This window comes from Watersipora subatra, unplaced genomic scaffold (genome assembly GCF_963576615.1).
Source record: "Watersipora subatra unplaced genomic scaffold, tzWatSuba1.1 SCAFFOLD_105, whole genome shotgun sequence".
Classification (NCBI taxonomy): Eukaryota; Metazoa; Bryozoa; class Gymnolaemata; order Cheilostomatida; family Watersiporidae; genus Watersipora; species Watersipora subatra.
Genome location: NW_027045338.1, coordinates 104,669 through 126,170, shown reverse-complemented (window position 1 = coordinate 126,170; position 21,502 = coordinate 104,669). Strand labels below are relative to the sequence as shown.

At 36.0% G+C, this 21,502-nt stretch overlaps 1 protein-coding gene across 1 annotated transcript in view; it reads right to left on the bottom strand.

Moving 5' to 3' along the window:
- Positions 1-438: 438 nt before the first annotated feature.
- Positions 439-21,502, bottom strand: part of LOC137410203 (uncharacterized) — a 70,780-nt gene continuing 49,716 nt past the window's right edge. The window contains exons 8-10 of the mRNA XM_068095781.1: positions 5,783-5,951; positions 3,743-3,832; positions 439-1,006 (exon numbers count right to left, since the gene is read on the bottom strand). Of these exons, the coding sequence (XP_067951882.1) occupies positions 886-1,006; positions 3,743-3,832; positions 5,783-5,951 (380 nt within the window). The 3' untranslated portion in view covers positions 439-885. The remainder of the gene's footprint in view (positions 1,007-3,742; positions 3,833-5,782; positions 5,952-21,502) is intronic.

Below are 21,502 nucleotides of genomic sequence, written 5' to 3'. Positions count from 1 at the left end.
CATTCTTTGGTAAAAAAATCTTCCGATTTGGGTTAGAAGTAACATTCTTGATCTTGTTTAAATAACTCATGTTTGATGTCTAAGTTTAGAAGAACCCTAATCTGAGCTTGCAAATAAAACATATTGCACAAAATAAATGGGAACTTGAGCGTTATAACCGTGTCACAAACATTTTCCATTGAACTTATTGTTATGTGGTAATGAACTATTTTAAAGCTGCTCCAACCTCCTGTTAGCATTTTGGAGTTTGAAGGAAACAACTTAAAAGAGAGGAACAACTTCTTTTGCATTAGAATAACCTCTAAAGTTGCTGAAAGTTTTGTCTGTCAGAGTCAGATGTAACTTGGTAATACTTAGCCAACAACCAACAATTTGAAACCATTGCATGTGAAAGCATTGCCTAAAGTTTGTTGACACGAAGAAGCATCTATTTAGCAATTATTCACACACTACATTTATTCAAATGAGACGAAAAGCATAGTTGCTTGCAGGCTAACACATAGTAATGCTGTAACAAAATGAGTTTAGATCACGATTAAAACAAAAACACAAAGATGCTGTTCTAGTATCCAAATATTCCAAAAGTTCAAGCATCATATTAACAAAAGTAAAAAGGCTATCAGGCCGGACTCACTTTTTATCTCCACTGACGATTCAGCATTGTGTGACTGTCCATACTGTCTATTTACTATTTCTCAAAAGCAACAACTACAATAAACTAAATAGTGAAAGCTTGGTAAAAGATACTCCAGTTAAAAGCTTACACATGTTAGTGTCACTCAAAACTTTAGCTACACTTATCATTGTATCTACATAAATAAATCACGAAAGATAGTAGAATTGCTTTCTCTACATGAAAATTAACCTTTGCAACTGAGATTCCTGTTATGCTTGTGGGGGTTTTATGCAACGGCATCGTCTGACAAAATACATGGTTCCACTTTGTTGATCAACAATTTTGGTCCACCTGCACGTTCTGCTGTAATGCTTCTCAGTCACACTATCGCTAAAATTTTAAAGTTGATCTATTATTTAAAGGTACAAGTAGGTTGGAACTACAAAATAAATAACAAACAGTTTTGTAAAGTAACGAGTTTTATAGTGGTAGAAGAAATATATAAAAAATGCATCTGCGAATTAAATATAGATGTATAAACCAGTTATATCGCATACATGACAACCATTATCACATGTATAATGGATTAGCTTGACATAAAATGAAACCTAAATAATATCGTTAAAGGTTCCTAATCATACAAAGAAAATAAAAAATTTGTTTTATTGTATTAAAAGTATGACTGCTGTAGTTAGTAAAACATTTGATTCTTTTTATTGATGCACTATTGGTTGGGTACATGTATATTCGTTTGAACAAGTATAATCGTCATATTATAGTAGCTTTTATATTGTTGTTTCAAATTAAAATTATTCACATTAGATCGCAACAATCAGAAATTAAAAACAAAGGGGAAGTATATTTCCATTGAGGTAAACATTTGTTTAGTATTTTGTACTCACTGGCACAAATTTTCAGACCTATATATAATTATGTGTAAATATCTATACATGTATATATATATAAATAAATATATATATATATATATATATATATATATATATATATATATATATATATATATATATATATATATATATATATATATATATATATATATATATATATATATATATATATATATATATATATATATAAATGTTTCAAATAGTGTCCGTTTTTATGTCACTGGTTTTAATGTTCAGTTAGAAGCTGTTGGCTGAAATATGTTTAGTGCCAAATAATCATTGGTTGCTAGCCCATGTCTAGTACAGTAGTACTATTTACGTAAAAAAATCATGACTTGTATTGATTAAATGCGCAATTATTTTCTAATGGGGCAAGGTTGTAGTATAGTTCATTGATAGTGTGCAGGGTTGCACATCTGTGTATCTTAACGAGCAGGTTCAACTCCTGTATGGGCAACTTACTTTAATGGTTCGATGCTAGGATGGAAGCGGCTCTTGTCATGGTTCAAATAAGAATATTAGCTAAACTCACTTGTTGAAACTAATCTGATTCAATGACAATAAAACTTAGCCAATTGAAACCACATTAACTGCCACTTATATAAGCTGTTTTAAACTGTAAACTATTGTGTGGTATAAGAAGTAAGAAATGTTTTTAAACTTTTGGCTACAGAGCATTTATGGCTTGAAACTGCCAAGCAGACCAGGTTTATTATTTGAGCAATTGTACCATTTGACATGGATGCAAGAAAACTGATTTAACTCAGGTAAAATTTGTTGAGGATCACTCAATAATCCCGCATCAAAAAGCTGAGAAAAAACTTTTCCAGTTGATCTCTATTGCTGGCAATTTTACTGCTTGCATCGCAATTAAAGTTTTCAACTCTTTATTGTATAATTTTCAATGGATAATTCTATTGTCTAATTATTTTTAACAATGTTTCATTTGCAACAAAAAGCTGCTGGTTTTATTAATTCTCCTGAAGGCATTCAAACAACAACACCAAGTGCCAATGAAATATATATTTGCTAAGTAAATATGTATAACGATACATGCAAGACAGGCAACAAAAATATACATGCAAAGAACGAATGCAAACTACGACTCTGCCTCAATGATCAATTCTTGCTATTTTTATATTCTTATTCAAGTTTAGGCTCCATCCCTTTTTTTACACGTTTTCGTCTTTGCTTTCTTCTCGGTCTGATTCTCGGTTTTTGATTTTTCTTTTTAGTAATCCAAGTTCTTACTAGTGTAAGGGCCTCTCTTGGGCCCTGCAAGATCCTACAATCTTGGTGGCGAGGAGTTCTATTTCTACGGCCCTGATCACGGTGCTTGACCATTACACATTGAAGCCCATTGCCATCTTTAAAACATTTTGCTAAATTTAACATATTGAGCTGAGGTGAGCTATAAACTTTTCAATTATTTTCGAATTTGTGATTATTGTACTGGTGCCTGTTTTAATTTTTTTCTGTACAGTTATGGCGATAATATTTAAAAAAAGAGAAGTCTGCTGTGAACTGAGCTTGAACTCCAAATCTCCATATCTGCTGACTGGTATTTATCTAATACTATACATTGTTCAACCGGCTAAACTATGGAATAAATCAGGCAGAAACTTAGTGACTGTCCTAATACTTCATGGCTTTATGCTCAACACTGCAGCTAAAATGCGCAAAGCTATGCCAGAACAAAACGAATGCCCATACATGAAGAAAAAGTGTTAAAATCACATTGCTAACAAAATGGTTGCAATCAATTTAAAGCTGTCATAGTCACAGCAGTCAGCACCACATAAATTATGCAGACATAAACACAGGAATAAATTAATCATCTTTATTTAGAAGTTAAAATAGTAACTCTTGTATATGTAAATTAAAAATAAGTTTTATTTGCAAAAAATTTCATAACTCAGTCAATGCCGAAGATTTAGCTGGTATATATTTATATATAACTTTATTTTATATATTTATTGTATATCCAGTTATTAACACCTACTTATTAACACATACATGTATATTTATTCATATACATGTATATGTAAATATACAATGGTAATGATGTCATGCTTTCTGTACATAAAAATAGTTCGAACATAGTTTCCATCATAACTGTAATGTACATATGCAGACTGCCCACTGCCATTTTAATGACTGATGTTTTACAAAATCTAATTGATTGTGTGCAGTATTGGAAAGAACCACATTTACTTACTCTCTCATGCAGTAACACTGCATTGTCCAAGTGCAGATTGGTATTATGACCCTTCCCATACCTCCAGATACCTTCAGGCTATTTGAGATGCTAAAACATTGAGTAATTTAAACTATATACACTGACTAACTGTTCTACCTGGCAAAAAAAGTAATAAAAAAGTCTTCGGAGAGAAAATTGATTTGTTGTAAACATATAACAACATTTGCCATTATAACTTTCAAACTAAAGATTAAAAATTATTGGCAAGTAATGGCTAAATATAGTCTACTTCGCTACGATTAAAGTCAAAAGTTGTTTGGTATACAATTATTCAATTTCAGTTTATTTCAGTGTTGGCATGCAAAAGATGTAATAAAAAAGTAATTGGACAGAAAATTGATTTGTATTTAATATATAACAACATTTTCCATTCTAACTTTCAAATTACATAAAATGGGAGAAGTGTTTTGTGTAATTGAAATAAATTAAGAGAAAATAAAAACAACTGTAAAGGCTTTCAAACTTCTTCAAACAACTGTAACTTTCAAAATTTTTACCATAAGAAAAAAGGTTTTGAGCTGGACAACTACATTGTAAATTAAAAATAAATCAAACAGCGGAAAGGGTTTTAAAACTAATGCAAATTTAAAATTCCATAACATAAAATAAGTGTTTTGCTAAAATAAATCAGAAGAAAAATTAAAAATGGAAGGACGTTTAAATGTAAATGAGAAATAATTAGCAAATAATGGCAAAATATAGTCTGTTTTGCTACGATTACAATCCAAAATTATTTGATATAATAATTATAGGATCTCAGTTCGTTTCAGTGTTGGCATGCAAAAATTGACATGTAGGCTAATATCAGACGCATGTTAGTAAGGCTATTTTTAAACCATATTTAATTTTCCAAAACTCATTACAATAATTTTTTTTATCTTTATGAAAAATTACTGAAGATATGCCAGTCTGCCTTGAGCCAGTTAAAAAAGTGTGTGTGTTATTATGTACATGGGCAAGTCGAGTTTTTTTCTGATTAACAAGCACAATAAACCATAATCTTTTAATACTTCAGATGACCTAAAACCCATGATTTATAAAAAAGTGGCTAAATGTTGATCAATTTGTTATCAAAGCAGTGATATCAAAGTAAATATTATCTTTGACCACAGCCTTCCGGGATTCTTGCTTAAAATAAAATGTACACTGTACATGAGAAAATTGCAGGTCACGACTTCTTTGATTGCATAGGAAAGCACAATATATGAAGGTCGAACCTATGAAAACACTATCCTGTGAAGCTTGTTTTTGAAGGCTTCTAATCAATAATCTGTAAAATGAGGAATCAATTTTCAGCAAGTGTTCATAGTATTTTCTTTTTATTTTGTATTCGCTGTCACTATTCACATAAATATGCTAAAAGTTTCAATGAGAGTAGAAAAAAAAATCACTGTTAAATTTTTAACAAATAATGAGCGCAATAATTTAAGTAGTAATCTACATGATTCAGTCAAAAACTATTTGAATGATAGTATATGTCGAGTCTATATAATATGTATATCCACAGTTTAATGTATTCATAAAAATTTACTTCACATTTTAAACTGTGTTGCTTTCCAAAATGAGTTCGGTAATGTTTTTACCAAAAAACAATTTGTACATTTCAAGGAAATTTGATGAATAGTGATGGTATGATTAATTAATAGTTTACAAAAACCTTTAAAACTAAATATTCAAAGTTTATAGCTTTATATTTTCATTTCAAAATTTCTTCCGGTTTTATAAGATTTTGTTCATATGCATGAAAAAGCTTTTGAGTTTTCTCATATCGTTTTGAGAAATTGGTGATATCGATTACTTTTACGGACAATAATTTATGTTTGCTAAAGATTTAAATGGATCTCATTCTAACAATAATTAAATATTTAAAACTAAAACAAGCTGTAAGTTTATCTTCAGTTATTTATCTGGTGACTAAAACTTTTATCAAAGTTTATCAAAGTTACAAAACTATATCCTATATTTTAAAAGTAATAATTACAAAGGTAAAACGTGTACCATGTGAATCTGCACTGTTGTAAACCAACTCGTTCATGTACAAGTACTATCTGAGGAAGGTATCCTCTGGGTGAAGAATAATTGGTGGCCCACTCCAACTGCTTATCTGATCCAGACCCTTCAATGACTCTTGGCAATTTGGGTTTTGCACCAGCCTCCAAATCATCTTCTGAATAAATGAAAATATCAAATTATTTTGGGAACAAATATTTGATGTGGTTATTTTAAAAAAAGTATAAACTTATTTAAGTGAATATCAAAATATTTAGATATCTACATATGTGTATGTTCAATTAAACTAATATATATATATATATATATATATACATGTATATATATATGTATATATATATATGTATATATATATATATATATATATATATATATATATATATATATATATATATATATATATATATATATATATATATATATATATATATATATATATATATATATATATATATATATATATATATATATATATATATATATATATATATATACATACATATCTATATATAGATATATATACATATATATATAGTGTAGTATATGCTCCCTCACTTCGGTTTGGTTGAGCACTCTGTGAGAGGTGTGGCACTATTCGCCTTTGTGCAAAGCTCATCAATTTGTGATTTGAGCACTCTGGTGCCAGCATATTGACTTTCTTAAAGTCTGTGAGGCAACTCAGTTGTTTCGTGGCAGGAAGTCAACCCTAATTGGTAATGGGGTTTGTGTCCCTTGCCTAAGCTCTGAGCTGCACTGATGAGGCTTTACTATCTGAAACAGTACTGTCTGTAGCATGAGTATATTATTATATAGATATATAGACGCACATTGAGGAGTTGAAGAGTTCGCTTTATTGCATAGTTGGCAATCGTTCATTTACGATAAGCTATCGTTTTATGTCTTCATCCTCATTACTCTTATCGCATGCTGTATACCCTTTTTTTGATTTCACACACCAAATGCGGACGTTTTACATGTATTATTAGGGAATATAAAATTTTTAATTCTTTAACTTGAACCATTTTTAGGTGCAAGTTTGTTGCTACAGTTACCTTTTTTTTAATTTGTAATTTTTAAATATGGCATTTCCATTGTGCATTACACTCATGTTTCCACTTTTTTCCTAAGGTTTGATTGCTATATCTGTGAAGACAAAATGTTTTGATGTGAACAGTTGTATTATTTTGAGTAGGAATAGCCTGTACATTCTATCCATGTTTCGTCAGACAAAGACAGTCCGATATATGGTCTTTATATAAACACTCTTATACTTTGATTAAAATTATTAATTCAACATTATCAAAATTTTTTATTTTGTTTTAGATTTATTGGCCAAACCAGCTTTTATGGTAATGTGGCAAAGCAGTCTTTTTAGCCATTATTTGATAATAATTTCATCTTTACATTTAAAGACAATTCTGGTTTTTTATTATGCTTCCTAATTTATTTGGCAGGCGCAAAACATTTATTTCCTGATGTGTAGTTTAAAAGTTACACTTGTTTGAACAAATTTAAAAAGCCTTCAAAATGTTTACTCTTTGTAAACTTGTTCGAACTGCAAAGAATTATTTCCTCATATATATATATATATATATATATAGTATTTTATTGGCAATAATTTCATTTCACAAATAGAAATGTTTTTCAAATTAGGCCATACAACAATAGTAAAACAAAAAAAAGGGAAAAAAGCAACAGTTAGCCATTAAAATTGAATAAATAGTCTGACAAATAGTGTTTAAAATGCCTTTCTTTGCTAAGAGAACGGATATTTGGTGGAAGATTGTTAAAGCAGCTGGCAATGACATTTTCAAAATGATTGTTAGTGATTGTATGCAATTTGTTCATATCACGTAAGTTGAAATGAGTTAAGAACCTGTAATTGCCATGTAAAAAACGAGGACACAAACCATGAAAAAACTTGAAACATTGAATTGAAGTAAAATAAATATTTAGCATAGGCAGAGTAAGAAGACGCAGAGATTTGGAAAGATCATTTGTTGGAATAATATATGCTGGCATATGATGTAAATTTGCAATGAGTCGAAATGCTCTTTTTTGCAACAAAAATAAATCCTTAGTGACATATCTTGGAGCTAGATTATAATAAATGTGGATACCATAAATAATATGGCAAAATATAAACTGATAATAAAATGCAATAGCAGATTTTGAGTTCATGTATGGCCTGCAAAACTGGAGCAAAGTCAATGACTTCGTGACCTTACTACAAACAGTGTCGACATGATTATTCCAAGAGAGTCGATATGTCAAAACAAATCCTAACAATTTTGTTTCATGTCTACAAGTGATAGATTGACTGTTAAACTTAAGAGTAACTTAAAAGTTTGAATGATAACTGCAATTATTTGTTAAACAAAAACTATGATTCCAAGCAAACACTTTTTTTATCACACATACGGATACGCCAATTTTGAGAAACACATGTATATACAGTGAAACTCGGCTAGCTCGACCTTCATGGGACCGAGAGAAAGGGTTTGAGTTATCAGAGCGTTCAAATAATGAGAACACTGTCACGAGTGCATGTTTTATTGTATTTTTCAATACATATAACAACTATATATAAACCAAAAACATTGATTGCTTGTTGCAAGAATTAAGGGACATCTCATGTAATGTTTTAACAATTTTTATGAGAAAGTATAAATATTTTCTATTGTTACTTTAGATTCGTTTGTTTGTTTTAGGTGATGTGACTCCTAGGACGTTTTCAAATTAAAATAAGCAAAACCTGATCGCGGTTGAAACTCTCAGAAAAAAAGACATATTGTTCTTTTGAGCGTTTTAACAAAAAACAGTTTGCCGATTTTTCTTAAAGTTTTATCTGACAGTTAGTTCGCTTCTCCTTGCATGCGGAAGGCTGCCCTCAAGCAGATGCTTAGTAAAATTTGATTTTTTGGAACCTTTAGAAAAGTTGTTAACAAAAATATTTTGCCGATAGTAGTAATAATGATGCCTAAGAACTACTAAAAATTGTTGTTTATCTCTATGGCTTGGAATAAAGTGATATTCTAAAGTGATAACAACCATCTCAGTGTTCGTTGGGCAAAAAACCGTTTGAGTTAATGATGTTCAGGTCGAGTTATCTCAAGCAATTTATCATTGCGTGGGAACGGACCAAACAAATCCGTTCGAGTTACCCATGTGTTCGAGATATCCGAGGGCGAGTGATCCGAGTTTCACTGTATATATATATATATATATATATATATATATATATATATATATATATATATATATATATATATATATATATATATATATATATATGTGTATAGAATTATATGTGACGAGTATGGCCTTAATAAATCACAACACTGGTGGGAAACTCTTGGTAAGGTCAATGAATGTCAATGACCGAGCTAAGGGTAGAGAAATATCTCCCTCTTGGAGAAGAGATTGAAAAATGCTGGGATGTAAGAATAACTGTAATCTCAGTAGTCATCGGGGCACCGGGCGCAATAACACCGTCGCTTAAAATGTGGCTTGCCCAATTACCAACAGCAATCAGCTGAGGTGAGTTGCAGAAAAGTGCGCTACTGGGAACAGCTAAGATCTTGAGACAAGTGCTCAAACTCCCAGGTATCTGGTAGGAGACCCGAGTTAGAGCAGAAACTACCACCCATACGGGTTAACCGGGATGAGGAAACAATTTATATATATATATATATATATGTTTATGTATATATATACATATATGTTGAAAGCTTCTCATTCCTTTACTCTTCACAAGACTGTGAAACAATGAAGAAACAGAGTGTTAGCCACCAATAGATATATTTGGATATAAATACATAAAAATATAAATTAAGGGCATTCTAACACTAATAAGCAAGCATGCATGGAGCGTAGGCACACCACCACACAGCTTAACAATACTCTTGCTATTTTTCATATAATGATTGCTTCGCGATAGGCATCACCCATTTTTCTTTGTCTATCACCCGGTTGAATGAGCCATCTTGGATGATGGGAAGGCTCGGTTCGGTGATGATGGTGACCGAAGGATCAGTCTTTCAGCTCTTATTCATCACAGCGCTCTGCTGCACAGCTCTTTGTTTTTAGGATCTGGAGGCTGTCAGCTCATAGCTGAGAAGTGAGAGCAGCTGAAGCCAAAGGTGCTCCTGTGAGATGCCAAATTTTAACCACCGTAATTCCTTTTGAGCAAAAGCTCTGTCCTCTCCCTATAAGCACTAGGCTCATGGCAGTGTGAGGACACAGATCTTTTGTTAGTTTTGACTATCTTTTTGGAGTTTTTAGGCTCTCTTTTTTGGCAATTATACAACATTTCATTTACATTTACATCTATATATATGTATATATATATATATATCTATACATATGTATTTATATATATATATATATATATATATATATATATATATATACTCATGCTACAGACAGTACTGTTTCGGCTATTGAAGCCTCATCAGTGCAGCTCAGAGCTTTGGCAAGGGACACAAATCCCATTACCAATGAGAGTTGACTTCCATATATACATATACATATATATATATATATATATATATATATATATATACATATACATATATACATATACACTTGACATCTATATATATATATATATATATACATATATATATATATACATATATATATATATACTGTATATATATATAAATATATATATACTGTATATATATGAATATATTAACTAAAAGCAGGTACAAAAGCATATAAAAAGAGAACTCTACACTAAAAACCTAAAAGATAATTAGTGGAGTATGAAATATTTGAAAAAATATTACGAAGAAAGTGAACTTTTAGTAATTGCGCTCATTGTCTAGCGCTTTTAGTAGTCTAGCGCCATTACTAAAAGTTTACTTTCTTCGTAATATTTTTTCAAATGTATACATAGTAGCTCTATAATATATACTTAACTCTATAATAGCTATATACTATATATAGCTAGTATATATAGTACATATACTAGCTATATATAAAGCTAGTATAAGCATATAGCTAGTAAATACATATACTAGCTATATATACTAGCTATATATATAGCTAGTATATATATACTATATATAGACTAACTATATATATATACATATGGCTAGTATATATATATATATACTAGCTATATATATAGACATATTTTATATATGTTTATATATATACTATATATACATGAATATATATATATATATATATATATAAATAGATATATAGATATATATACATAAAAAAATTAAAAAAATTTTTTTCCTCAACCCGGTTAACCCGTAAGGGTGGTAGTTTCTGCTCTAACTCGGGTTTCCTACCAGAGACCTGGAAGTTTGAGCACTCGCCTCAAAATCTTAGCTGTTCCCAGTAGCGCACTTCCCTGAAACTCACCTGAGTCAATTGCTGTTGGTATTTGGGCAAGCCAAGTTTTATGCGCCGGTGTTATTGCGCCCAGCGCCCTAATGACTACTGAGATTACAGTTGTTCTTACATCCCAGCGTTTTTCAATCTCTTCTCCAAGAAGGAGATATTTCTCTACCTTATCTTTTTCTTTGCTGTCTATATTGTAGTCATTGAGTACTGCTATATCTATTATAGTAGCTCTCTTGTTCTCCTTGTCCACCACCACTACATCTGGTTGGTTTGCTAGGACATGTTTGTCAGTCCGGATGTAAAAGTCCCAGAAGATCTTAGCGCGATTATTTTCATTGACCTTACCAGGACTTTCCCAGCAGTGTTGTGGTTTATTAAGGCCATACTCGTCACATAGACTTCTATACACAACACCTGCGACATGATTATGCCGCTCAGTGTATGCGTTCCCTGCTAGCTGCCTGCATCCACTGATGATGTGTTGGATGGTCTCAGGTGCATCATTGCACAGTCTGCATCTAGGATCGTCACTAGTGTGATAGATTTTTGTTTGGAGTTGCCTTGTTGGGAGCACTAGCTCCTGGGCTGCCATGATTAACGACTCTGTATTGGCCATTAGGTTTCCTTTGTTCAACTACATATATTTCTGGTGAAGATTGCCAACCTTAGATATTTGTCGGTGGTAAGCACCATGAAAAAGTGTCGTGTGCCAGACAATTTTCTTGTCACCAGGGCGAAGGTACATTGTAAGAGCAGACAATTGAAATTCAGCTAGCAACTTGTCTGAAGTGGCCATAGAGGCTGCATACGCTTTGATGCTTTGCTCTTCCTCCTTTACTGTTCTGTACACTTTTGAGTCCCTTATCGCCATCTTTCCTATCGAGATACAATATAGTAGTATCAGATTTTGGGTGGAGTGCTCCATGTATGGTCAGCAGTTTACGAGTTGCTATATCTGTTTCCTTGATGGCTTCCTCAGTCCACTTTATTATGCCTGCTGGATATCTTATTACTGGCAGTGCGTGGGTATTTATTGCCATGACTTGGTTTTTGGCTTTGAGCTGGCGCGTAGGACCTGCTGAAGGCGTTTCTTGTATTCAGTAATTATATATGTATGGATTTATGCAAAAAAAATTGTTTCTTCACCCCGGATACCCCATATGGGTAGTAGTTTCTGGTCTAACTTGGGTCTCCTACCAGAGACCTGGGAGTTTGAGCACTCGCCTCAAGATCTTAGCTGTTCCCAATAGCGCACTTTTCTGCAACTCACCTGAGTCGATTGCTGTTGGTACTTGGGCAAGCCACATTTTATGCGCCAGCGTTATTGCGATCAGTGCCCCAATGACTACTGGGATTACAGTTGTTCTTACATTCCAGCATTTTTCAATTTCTTCTCCAAGAGGGAGATATTTCTCTACCTTTTAGTTGCTGGCTATATTGTAGTCATTGGGTACTGTTATATCTAATAAAGTAGCCCTCGTGTTCTCCTTGTCTACCACCACTATATCTGGTTGGTTTGCTAGGACATGCTTGTCAGTTCGTCTTGGAGGAGATGGGTATTAAGCCACTGTCAACAAGGCTTCAAGCCATTCCATCTTGGCAGCTGAGGCAACAAAACAAAATCAAGGACTTGCGCAAGAATGTTAGTAGGCTCAGTGAAAGATCTAACCACAGTTTGGAGCATCCAAAAAGGGAAGCCACAATAGAAGCACTAGGATCTGCCAAACAGCAGCTAGCAGGACTCTCGGCACAACTGAAGCGGTACACCAAAGAGCGGGATAACAAGAGAATGAACAAACTGTTCATAAATAATCCATCTAAAGTGTATTCTCAGTTCAAAGGTGAACTGCAGAGGCCAATGTCAGATCCTCCCCAATACAGCACCTCAAAGTTCTGGAAGGACATCTGGGAGAAGGAGACTGCTCATAACACCACTGCAAATTGGCTGAAGAGGCTTAAACAGAGCCACCAACACACTGTGGCACAGCAAGGACTCACCATCAGCGAAATGGACATCAAGTGCAGAGTGCGGCATATGAAAAACCGGGCAGCACCTGGCTATGACATGATTCAAGCTTTTTGGTTAAAGAAATTGACATCACTTTACACTAAAATGGCTAAGCAGATGGAATGCCTAATAGAAGAAGGTGACCATCTGGAATGGCTGACCAAAGGACGAACTGTACTTCTGATAAAAGATCCAAAGCAGGGGCTGATTCCCAAGAACTATCCACCAACAACGTGCTTGCCCACCACCTGGAAACTGCTCTCAGGAATAGTTGCAGACAAACTGGAAGAGCACATGAGTCACTATATGACCAGTGCTCAGAAAAAAATTAAGCGAAACACCCGAGGAGTCAAACATCAGTTACTGGTGGATCGGACGGTCTGTCAAGACAGCAGGAGAAGGCATACCAATATTGCCATGGTTTGGATTGACTACAAAAAGGCCTATGACTCAATTCTTCATACTAGGATACTTGAATGCCTCAGTATGTCCAAGGTTCACCCTGCTCTTGTGGCATTCATCAAGATGTCACTGACCAAATGGAAGACGGAACTGGAGGCTAATAGCAAAAATATGGCGAGTGTAAAAATTAAGCGAGGCATCTATCAAAGTGACTCCTTATCACCGCTGCTCTTCTGCATATGCCTAAACCCTCTAAGCAATATGCTGGAAAAGACTCGCTATGGGTACCAGTTTAGGAGTGGCACCAAGATAAACCACCTCTTCTACATAGTTTACATCAAGCTGTACACTAACAAAGAAAGGGACATTGATTCACTAATACACCTCACTCAGGTATACAGCAAGGACATCGGAATGACCTTTGGTATTAAAAAATGTAGAAGGCTAATTTTTAATAAAAACCATTTTATGCTCACAGATTGCCTAAGAATGCCAAATGGTACCATCAACGATATAGAAGAAGGGTACAAGTACTTGGGGATTATGCAAAGCAACATCAACCACGAAGCCGAGTTACGTCACAAAGCCATCACTGAATAAATGAAACGCGTTCAGCAGGTCCTACGGAGCCAACTCAATGCCAAGAACCAAGTCATAGCAATGAATATCTACACACTGCCAGTAATAAGATATCCAGCAGGCATTATAAAGTGGACTGAAGGAGCCATCAAAGAAACAGATATAGCAACTCGCAAACTTCTGACCATGCATGGAGTACTCTACCCAAAATCTGATACTACTACATTATAACGCGATAGGAAAGATGGCGGTAGGAGACTCAAAAGTGTACAGCAGACAGTGAAAGAGAAATAGCAAAGCATCAAAGCCTATGCAGCCTCTATGGCCACTTCAGATAAGTTGCTAGCTGAATTTCAATCGGCTGCTCTTACAATGGACCTTCGCCCTGACGATGAGAAAATTGACTGGCACACGAAACCTTTTCATGGTGCTTACCACCGACAAATATCTGAGGTTGGCGATCTTCACCAGACATATATGTGGCTGAACAAAGGAAACCTAACGGCCACTACGGACTCGCTAATTATGGCAGCCAGGAGCAAGTTCTCTCTACAAGGCAGCTCCAAACAAAAATCTATCACACTGGAGACAATCCTAGATGCAGGCTGTGCAAAGATGCCCCTGAAACCATCCAACACATCATCAGTGAATGCAAGCAGCTAGCAGTTGCATACCCTGGGTGACATAATCATGTCGCAGGTGTTGTGTATAGAATTATATGTGACGAGTATGGCCTTAATAAATCACAACACTGGTGGGAAACTCTTGGTAAGGTCAATGAAAACGACCGCGCTAAGATCCTCTGGGACTTCTTAATCTGGACTGACAAGCATGTCCTAGCAAACCAACCAGATATAGTGGTGGTGGACAAGGAGAACAAGAAGGCTACTATAATAGATTTAGCAGTACCCAATGACTACAATGTAGACACAAAAGAAAGAGAAAAGGTAGAGAAATATCTCCCTCTTGGAGAAGAGATTGAAAAATGCTGGGATGTAAGAAAAACTGTAATCTCAGTAGTCATTGGGGCACTGGGCGCAATAACACCGTCGCTTAAAATGTGGCTTGGCCAATTACCAATAGCAATCAGCTCAGGTGAGTTGCAGAAAAGTGCGCTACTGGGAACAGCTAAGATCTTGAGGCAAGTGCTCAAACTCCCAGGTATCTGGTAGGAGACCCGAGTTAGGGCAGAAACTACCACCCATACGGGTTAACCGGGGTGAGGAAACAATTTATATATGTATATATATATGCTTATGTATATATATACATATATGTTGAAAGCTTCTCATTCCTTTACTCTTCACAAGACTGTGAAACAATGAAGAAACAGAGTGTTAGCCACCAATATATATATTTGGATATAAATACATAAAAAATATAAATTAATGGCATTCTAACACTAATAAGCAAGCATGCATGGAGCGTAGGCACACCACCACACAGCTTAACAATACTCTTGCTATTTTTCATATAATGATTGCTTCGCGATAGGCATCACCCCTTTTTCTTTGTCTATCACCCGGTTGAATGAGCCATCTTGGATGATGGGAAGGCTCAGTTCGGTGATGATGGTGACCGAAGGATTAGTCTTTCAGCTCTTATTCATCACGGCGCTTTGCTGCACAGCTCTTTGTTTTTAGGCTCTGGAGGCTGTCAGCACATAGCTGAGAAGCGAGAGCAGCTGAAGCCAAAGGTGCTCCTGTGAGATGCCAAATTTTAACCACCGTAATTCCTTTTGAGCAAAAGCTTTGTTCTCTCCCTATAATCACTAGGCTCATGGCAGTGTGAGGACACGGATCTCTTGTTAGTTTTGACTATCTTTTTGGAGTTTTTAGGCTCTCTTTTTTGGCAATTATACAACATTTCATTTGGATTATGAGCACAGAAAAAGCAGGCCAACCTGTCCCTTCAACTCTCGATCTTATCTTTGTGATTAGACATTAGGACGTTTGTGAAGCTTTCAAGCAGAAGAGCCGCTTCTATAGTCTGTTGTAGCTTTTTTATTTGAGGTGAGCTATTGGCTCCTAGAGCAACATACTCTGGTGAGCTTAGCTAAACCAAGGCAGCCTTGGTCCTTTGGTTTCTTCCTCTTAGTACCAAATGAGGCTGCTGGCTCTTTGGAAGTCTTTCTGGTCACTGTCTTTGTCAGATTGCAAGCTAATGTTTTCAGGTCAGTCGGCTATCTTCTGGCATGCAAGAAGGATTTGCAATGTGCATGGTCATTCAGGTGAGCCTCATCACTACATTCTGTTTTCTGATGCGCTTTCTAGAGGCCATGAGCCGAGCTCTGGGGATACGTTGGTACTGGCAGGGGCAGATGTAGACAGCTAAATACTGTAAAATGTGCTGCCGGCTCCTGTGCGCACTCATCATCACTTTCCGCAAGCTAGACTTGCCAAGCTTTTTCAGTGTGTCCTTCACCTGCTCGCAGGTGCTGCCGTCAATGATTTGCTTGAAGAAAACAGCTTCCTTTTTGTGTTTCGTTAAAAACTCTGCTAGCTCATTGTTCAGCCCTAGTGAAAGTCGTGGCATTGGAGCCAGCAACCAATCGGACTTGGTCTCGATTACTCACAACATCTGAGCCGGCTTGACCAACTAGGCCTTTTCTACCTCCTCTCACCTGTCGAGATGCTCATGTATCCTTTCAGGTGGCTCAATCAGTGAGCTTTTCAACATTGATGTAAAAGTCACTATAGCAGTCAGTATGGTCTTATCTATAGTCAATAGAGTTTTGACCCAGTGTGTTGGTACTCAAGCATTTTTACTGGCAGCAGATTTTCCTGAAAAGGCAGCCTGGTCAGAACAATTTTGAGTTACCAGGTAGCTCGTCTGCGCCATCTAAGTGGCCAGGCCTGTGCTCTAAAACAAAAATATAGACTCCTCTTCCGATCTCAGCAAGCTCAGCAACTACTCTCTTTCTAACTTTCTCTCTCCAACAGAATTCCCTCACGTCTCTGCTAAATAATGGATAACCTCACTTAAATTTTCCACAGCTGTACTGACAGGTACTCTTGGAGTAGGATGAATAGTAGATTTTGAAGCAGTGATGCCGATGTCTTTGTGAGAGAACTGGTTAACTGGAAAGGGCAGATAATTGCACAAAAGCTGAAATTTCAGCTGATCTAGAAGCATCAACTCCTACCATCAGCAAGTTAGCCGTCTCTCCAATGGCAGAGTGTGGTGTGCAGCATTATGCTCACATCTAATGAAAAAGCAACCAGTTCCACTTTTTTTACTCCTAATCAGTAGCAGTGCTTGCTTAGAAATGCCCAGCTGTCGATTGTTCTGCTCGACAATGGCAGTTGGCTTTGGGGTGATAAGATGTAGTATGAGTTTTCTCTACTGCATGAGTCGACGTGGCTTGCTCATCTGCTCACTCTCCATCTGTGCCTTCTGGTCAGATTACCCATTATAAAAACACTTGTTAGTTCAATGCAGTTGCCACTTCTGAAAGGGTGGCTTTCAAGAGGGGTAGGTTATCCTACCACTTTGTAAAGTGGACCAAGGTTACCAAAATCAACTTGCTTATTCTCAGATTCTCTGAAATCAGTCTCATCAGGTCCAGGATTGCCTTCTGTCTAGCATAATCTACAAGTATGTAGATGGCTGGCTGTCTTAATACCACTGGATGTTGCAGCCTTGCAGACTTTACAGCTCTTGATTAGTCTGTTCACTGTAGCTGTCATTCTTGTCCAGTACCCCGTCTGCGGAGCCGGTTGATCGTCCTTCCTAGCTGTTCACAGTGATCAAGGGTGTGAGTCTTCCAGAGGTTCGTTTCTCTGATAGCTGGTAGGTAGACTGAGCAGCATCGTAGCTAGCTATAGAAAAAGTTTGGGCCTCCAGCGCCCGGTTAGATCGTAGCTTTGGAAATGAATGAATTCAATGTGTTTGGCCACTTTCCTGGTCCCTGAGCTCTATCAGCTTCTAATTCATACCCTCAGGCTGCTAAACAGGTACATGGTTTCTACCAGTCCCTGCTAGTACCTTCTATTCAAGCTACCTCCTTTTTAGTGTCTACCTCACCCAGGTCATGCGACAGGATCTCGGGTATCCCGGAAAATTTTGGGCAGTTTCTACCGACCGACGAAGCATCAAGTGTTCTAATGTGAGTGTCTTGCGTGCATTCTTGGCACAGTGAACAGGTTTCACTCAACTTCCTCCAAGATATTTTGATGCTCCAAAGGAAACTATCTTCAAGTCATTTGTTCGGGATTCAATTTGAGACCGCTGTGTTATAACCGTTAGAGCACCACCTACAATTATTACAAATTAATGTCAAATTCACGGGCAACAACTACGGTGTCATCGAGGAAGAACATGAGCATCTATCAATGCAAGCAATGCAGCACGGGCTTAAGCAATCACTGAAGAGTGGCCAGCACGGAGGTAAGAGCAGAGGGCAAGACTTCCCACTTTCTGAGACGGGAGCGGGTAAAGAATGTCAAACTTTATTTGTACATTGCTGTCTAATGGTACTTGCCAACATTCATTCTCATGAGCAAAAGTGCCTTTTTTCAGAAAACGCATTGATGCTGTCATCAATCCAAAAAAGGGGGTATGTGTCCTGTTTGACAACAGTGTCAGCTATTAGTAATCGACACAGAAACGTCACTCGCTTTCCCTCTTTTAGATAGATACCGTCACAGATCCTTCTACACTACCACCTAGCTCAATGATTCCCTTGTCCAGCAGCCTTGAATCTTGACATTCAGCATTTGCTTCGTCTTCCTGGTCCAGTCAATGCGGGTGCTGTCAGACAGAATGGGCTTCTTTTATACCAAATTAGAACGTTCCACTTTGGAAGTTTGCACCATATTCCCGTCCCTTTGCTGAACATACTTTATTAGCATTTTGGCAATTATGCCAGCCACTTGACCTGTCCCAGTTCAGTGCAGCTACGTCACATTACCAAATCAAGGTTTTTCAAGTAGGCTTGTACTCACCATTTTGGTATATTCACACTCGGGATGTGGCTACTAAACCAGATGGGGTGGTACACCATCTATTTGATAATCCGGTACTCCAGTGTAGCTGCCGAATGTACTAATGGCACAGATGTAAAGAGAAAGGCACATTAGGTTGAGACAATGCCCCACTTTTCTTCCCTGGAACCAGATCGGGTGTAACCGATAGGCAGCAATGACCGATGTAGTCAGCCCTCAATCACTCCTAATGATTATTAACTCCTAGTTGCTACCAAGCGCCAAACAACCATCTCAGTCTTTGCTGGCACCCTCATATCATTCACCAATTTGACCGTCTTAGGCAGCAGCCGGCTGTGTCTAATTGCGGAAGTCAGAGAAGGACCATTCGCAAAGGCGACTTGCTTTTAAAATTCAACAACACACCAGGTGGCCACCAGAAAAAGCATATTCAAGATAGCTTTTTTTGCTGATCTGGCTAACTACAAAGACCTCTTTAGTCTTCACATACTGTGGCTGCACAAGCAGCTATACAATCTCATAGAAAGGCAGCTTGGTTCAATCTGCTATGACTCTTGGGTAGTTATTTTTTTCCAATGATTTCCTTGCCGCTTTGGGAACTTGTCAAACATGTGTTTGCTCAGAAGGTTCATGATGCATCCAAATAGCGTAATCGAGCAAAAACAGAACCAGCTGTCTCTTCAACTTCCAGGGAAGAGAGTGACTGTTGAACTTGAGACAGCTCAGCAGCTGCGCCCGAGCGGGCTTAGTATTAGGATTGCTAAGCCCTGCAGATCTCCATGATGCAGGCACTTTTGAAATGGCTGATGCTGTATTCTGGGGTACATGCAGAGTCAGACCAGAATGCGTACAGTGAGTCGGTCTTACTGCCTGTATTGCAGGCTTTTGATTGAGCAGACAAAGAGAGACATATATAACACTTATGTCACATAGTAACATATATAAATGTATGGGTAAACTTGTACATATAACAGCTGATGGCGTCCAAAAGACAGAATATAAGAAGTGTTCTTTATTTTTGACGTAATTAATTAATGAGAGCAGCTCTACCCTTAACATATGCTTGAAACAAATCTATGTAAGACATATATACAATTTTGTAATCTCGAAACTATATTGCAAATGTCTAATCTGCTGACATGTTACAGACATACTCAAAATCCTTTTGTATTTATTTTAGATTATCACTAAACTTAGCTTGCTTACTCAACTGCTTTTAAAAATATTCCAGCCTTCCATGTGCATTGTAGCGTGTTTCTATGTCAGATTCACAAGAACATGACAGTGCAAGTATATACATGTATATAAAAAATGAAGGGCTAGAAAGCTGGTTAAACTGGTGCTTGAAAAAAGTTGGTGTTCATTGTTTGAGAATAAATGTTTTGGGGAGAGTCTAAACCATGTGGAAAAAAATATCTGTGCAACTAGCACATGTCATAGTTAACATTACAAACTTTTGTGATCATTCTCAATTGGAACCTTTTAACTAAGTGGAAGTTGGTTATAGTTATGCTTCGGCTTTCAAATTGGCCCCCCAGTATTGAGAACAATTTTTAAGCACATCATGGAATGTTGGATAATGATAATAGATACTGTTATTTGTAAGCTGAAGTAGTAAAACTCGACAAAAACAATGCCTAATCATTCTCGAGAATACTTAGGCAAATATTCAATAATAACAAACTAAGTCTAAGCATCAATCATTGCTTGTTAAATGCAAATTTTGTAGTTTTAACCAAGAATAACCATCAATCTTTTTAATCATCCAAACAAATTATTATCGTATATCACGTTATCATCACTGGGATTAGAAAAAATGCTATTTAACTGTATAATTTCACTTCAACTTGGCTAAATTTGCTTCAAAATCCATCTTCCTGCAAAAATAGGTGACCTTTATTTAATACAGGAAAATTTAAGTAGTTTTGAATACAGACGGTTCCCAACCTACGAACGCGTTATGTTCCGAACAATTGTTCGTACGGTGAATTTGTTCGTAAGTTGCTTCAGTGCTATATTTTGTATTATAATTTGTGTTTAAGGCCTATATAAGTATATTGAAGGTTTATATAAGTATGTTTAAGGCTTGTATAAGTAACCTGTATTGGTTTGTACTGAAAAAAATATTTAGTAAAATGGAAATAGTACTTTGGTGGACGCCGGGCCAAGTCACTGCATTTCTTCTTTATTGTATGTCTTGTCCTTTTTATTATATTGTTGTTTTAATCGTTATGCTATCACTTATCGTTGTTGTCTTATTTTTAGTATGTGTTGTCCGTTTATTATATCATTGTTTCACTCGTTATGCTATTGTTATATCTGATATACCGTCATAACACTATCACTTATCGTCACTTAGATTGTTGTCATACCAACGCGCTAGCGGTCCTATCCATTTACCTTGTTAGC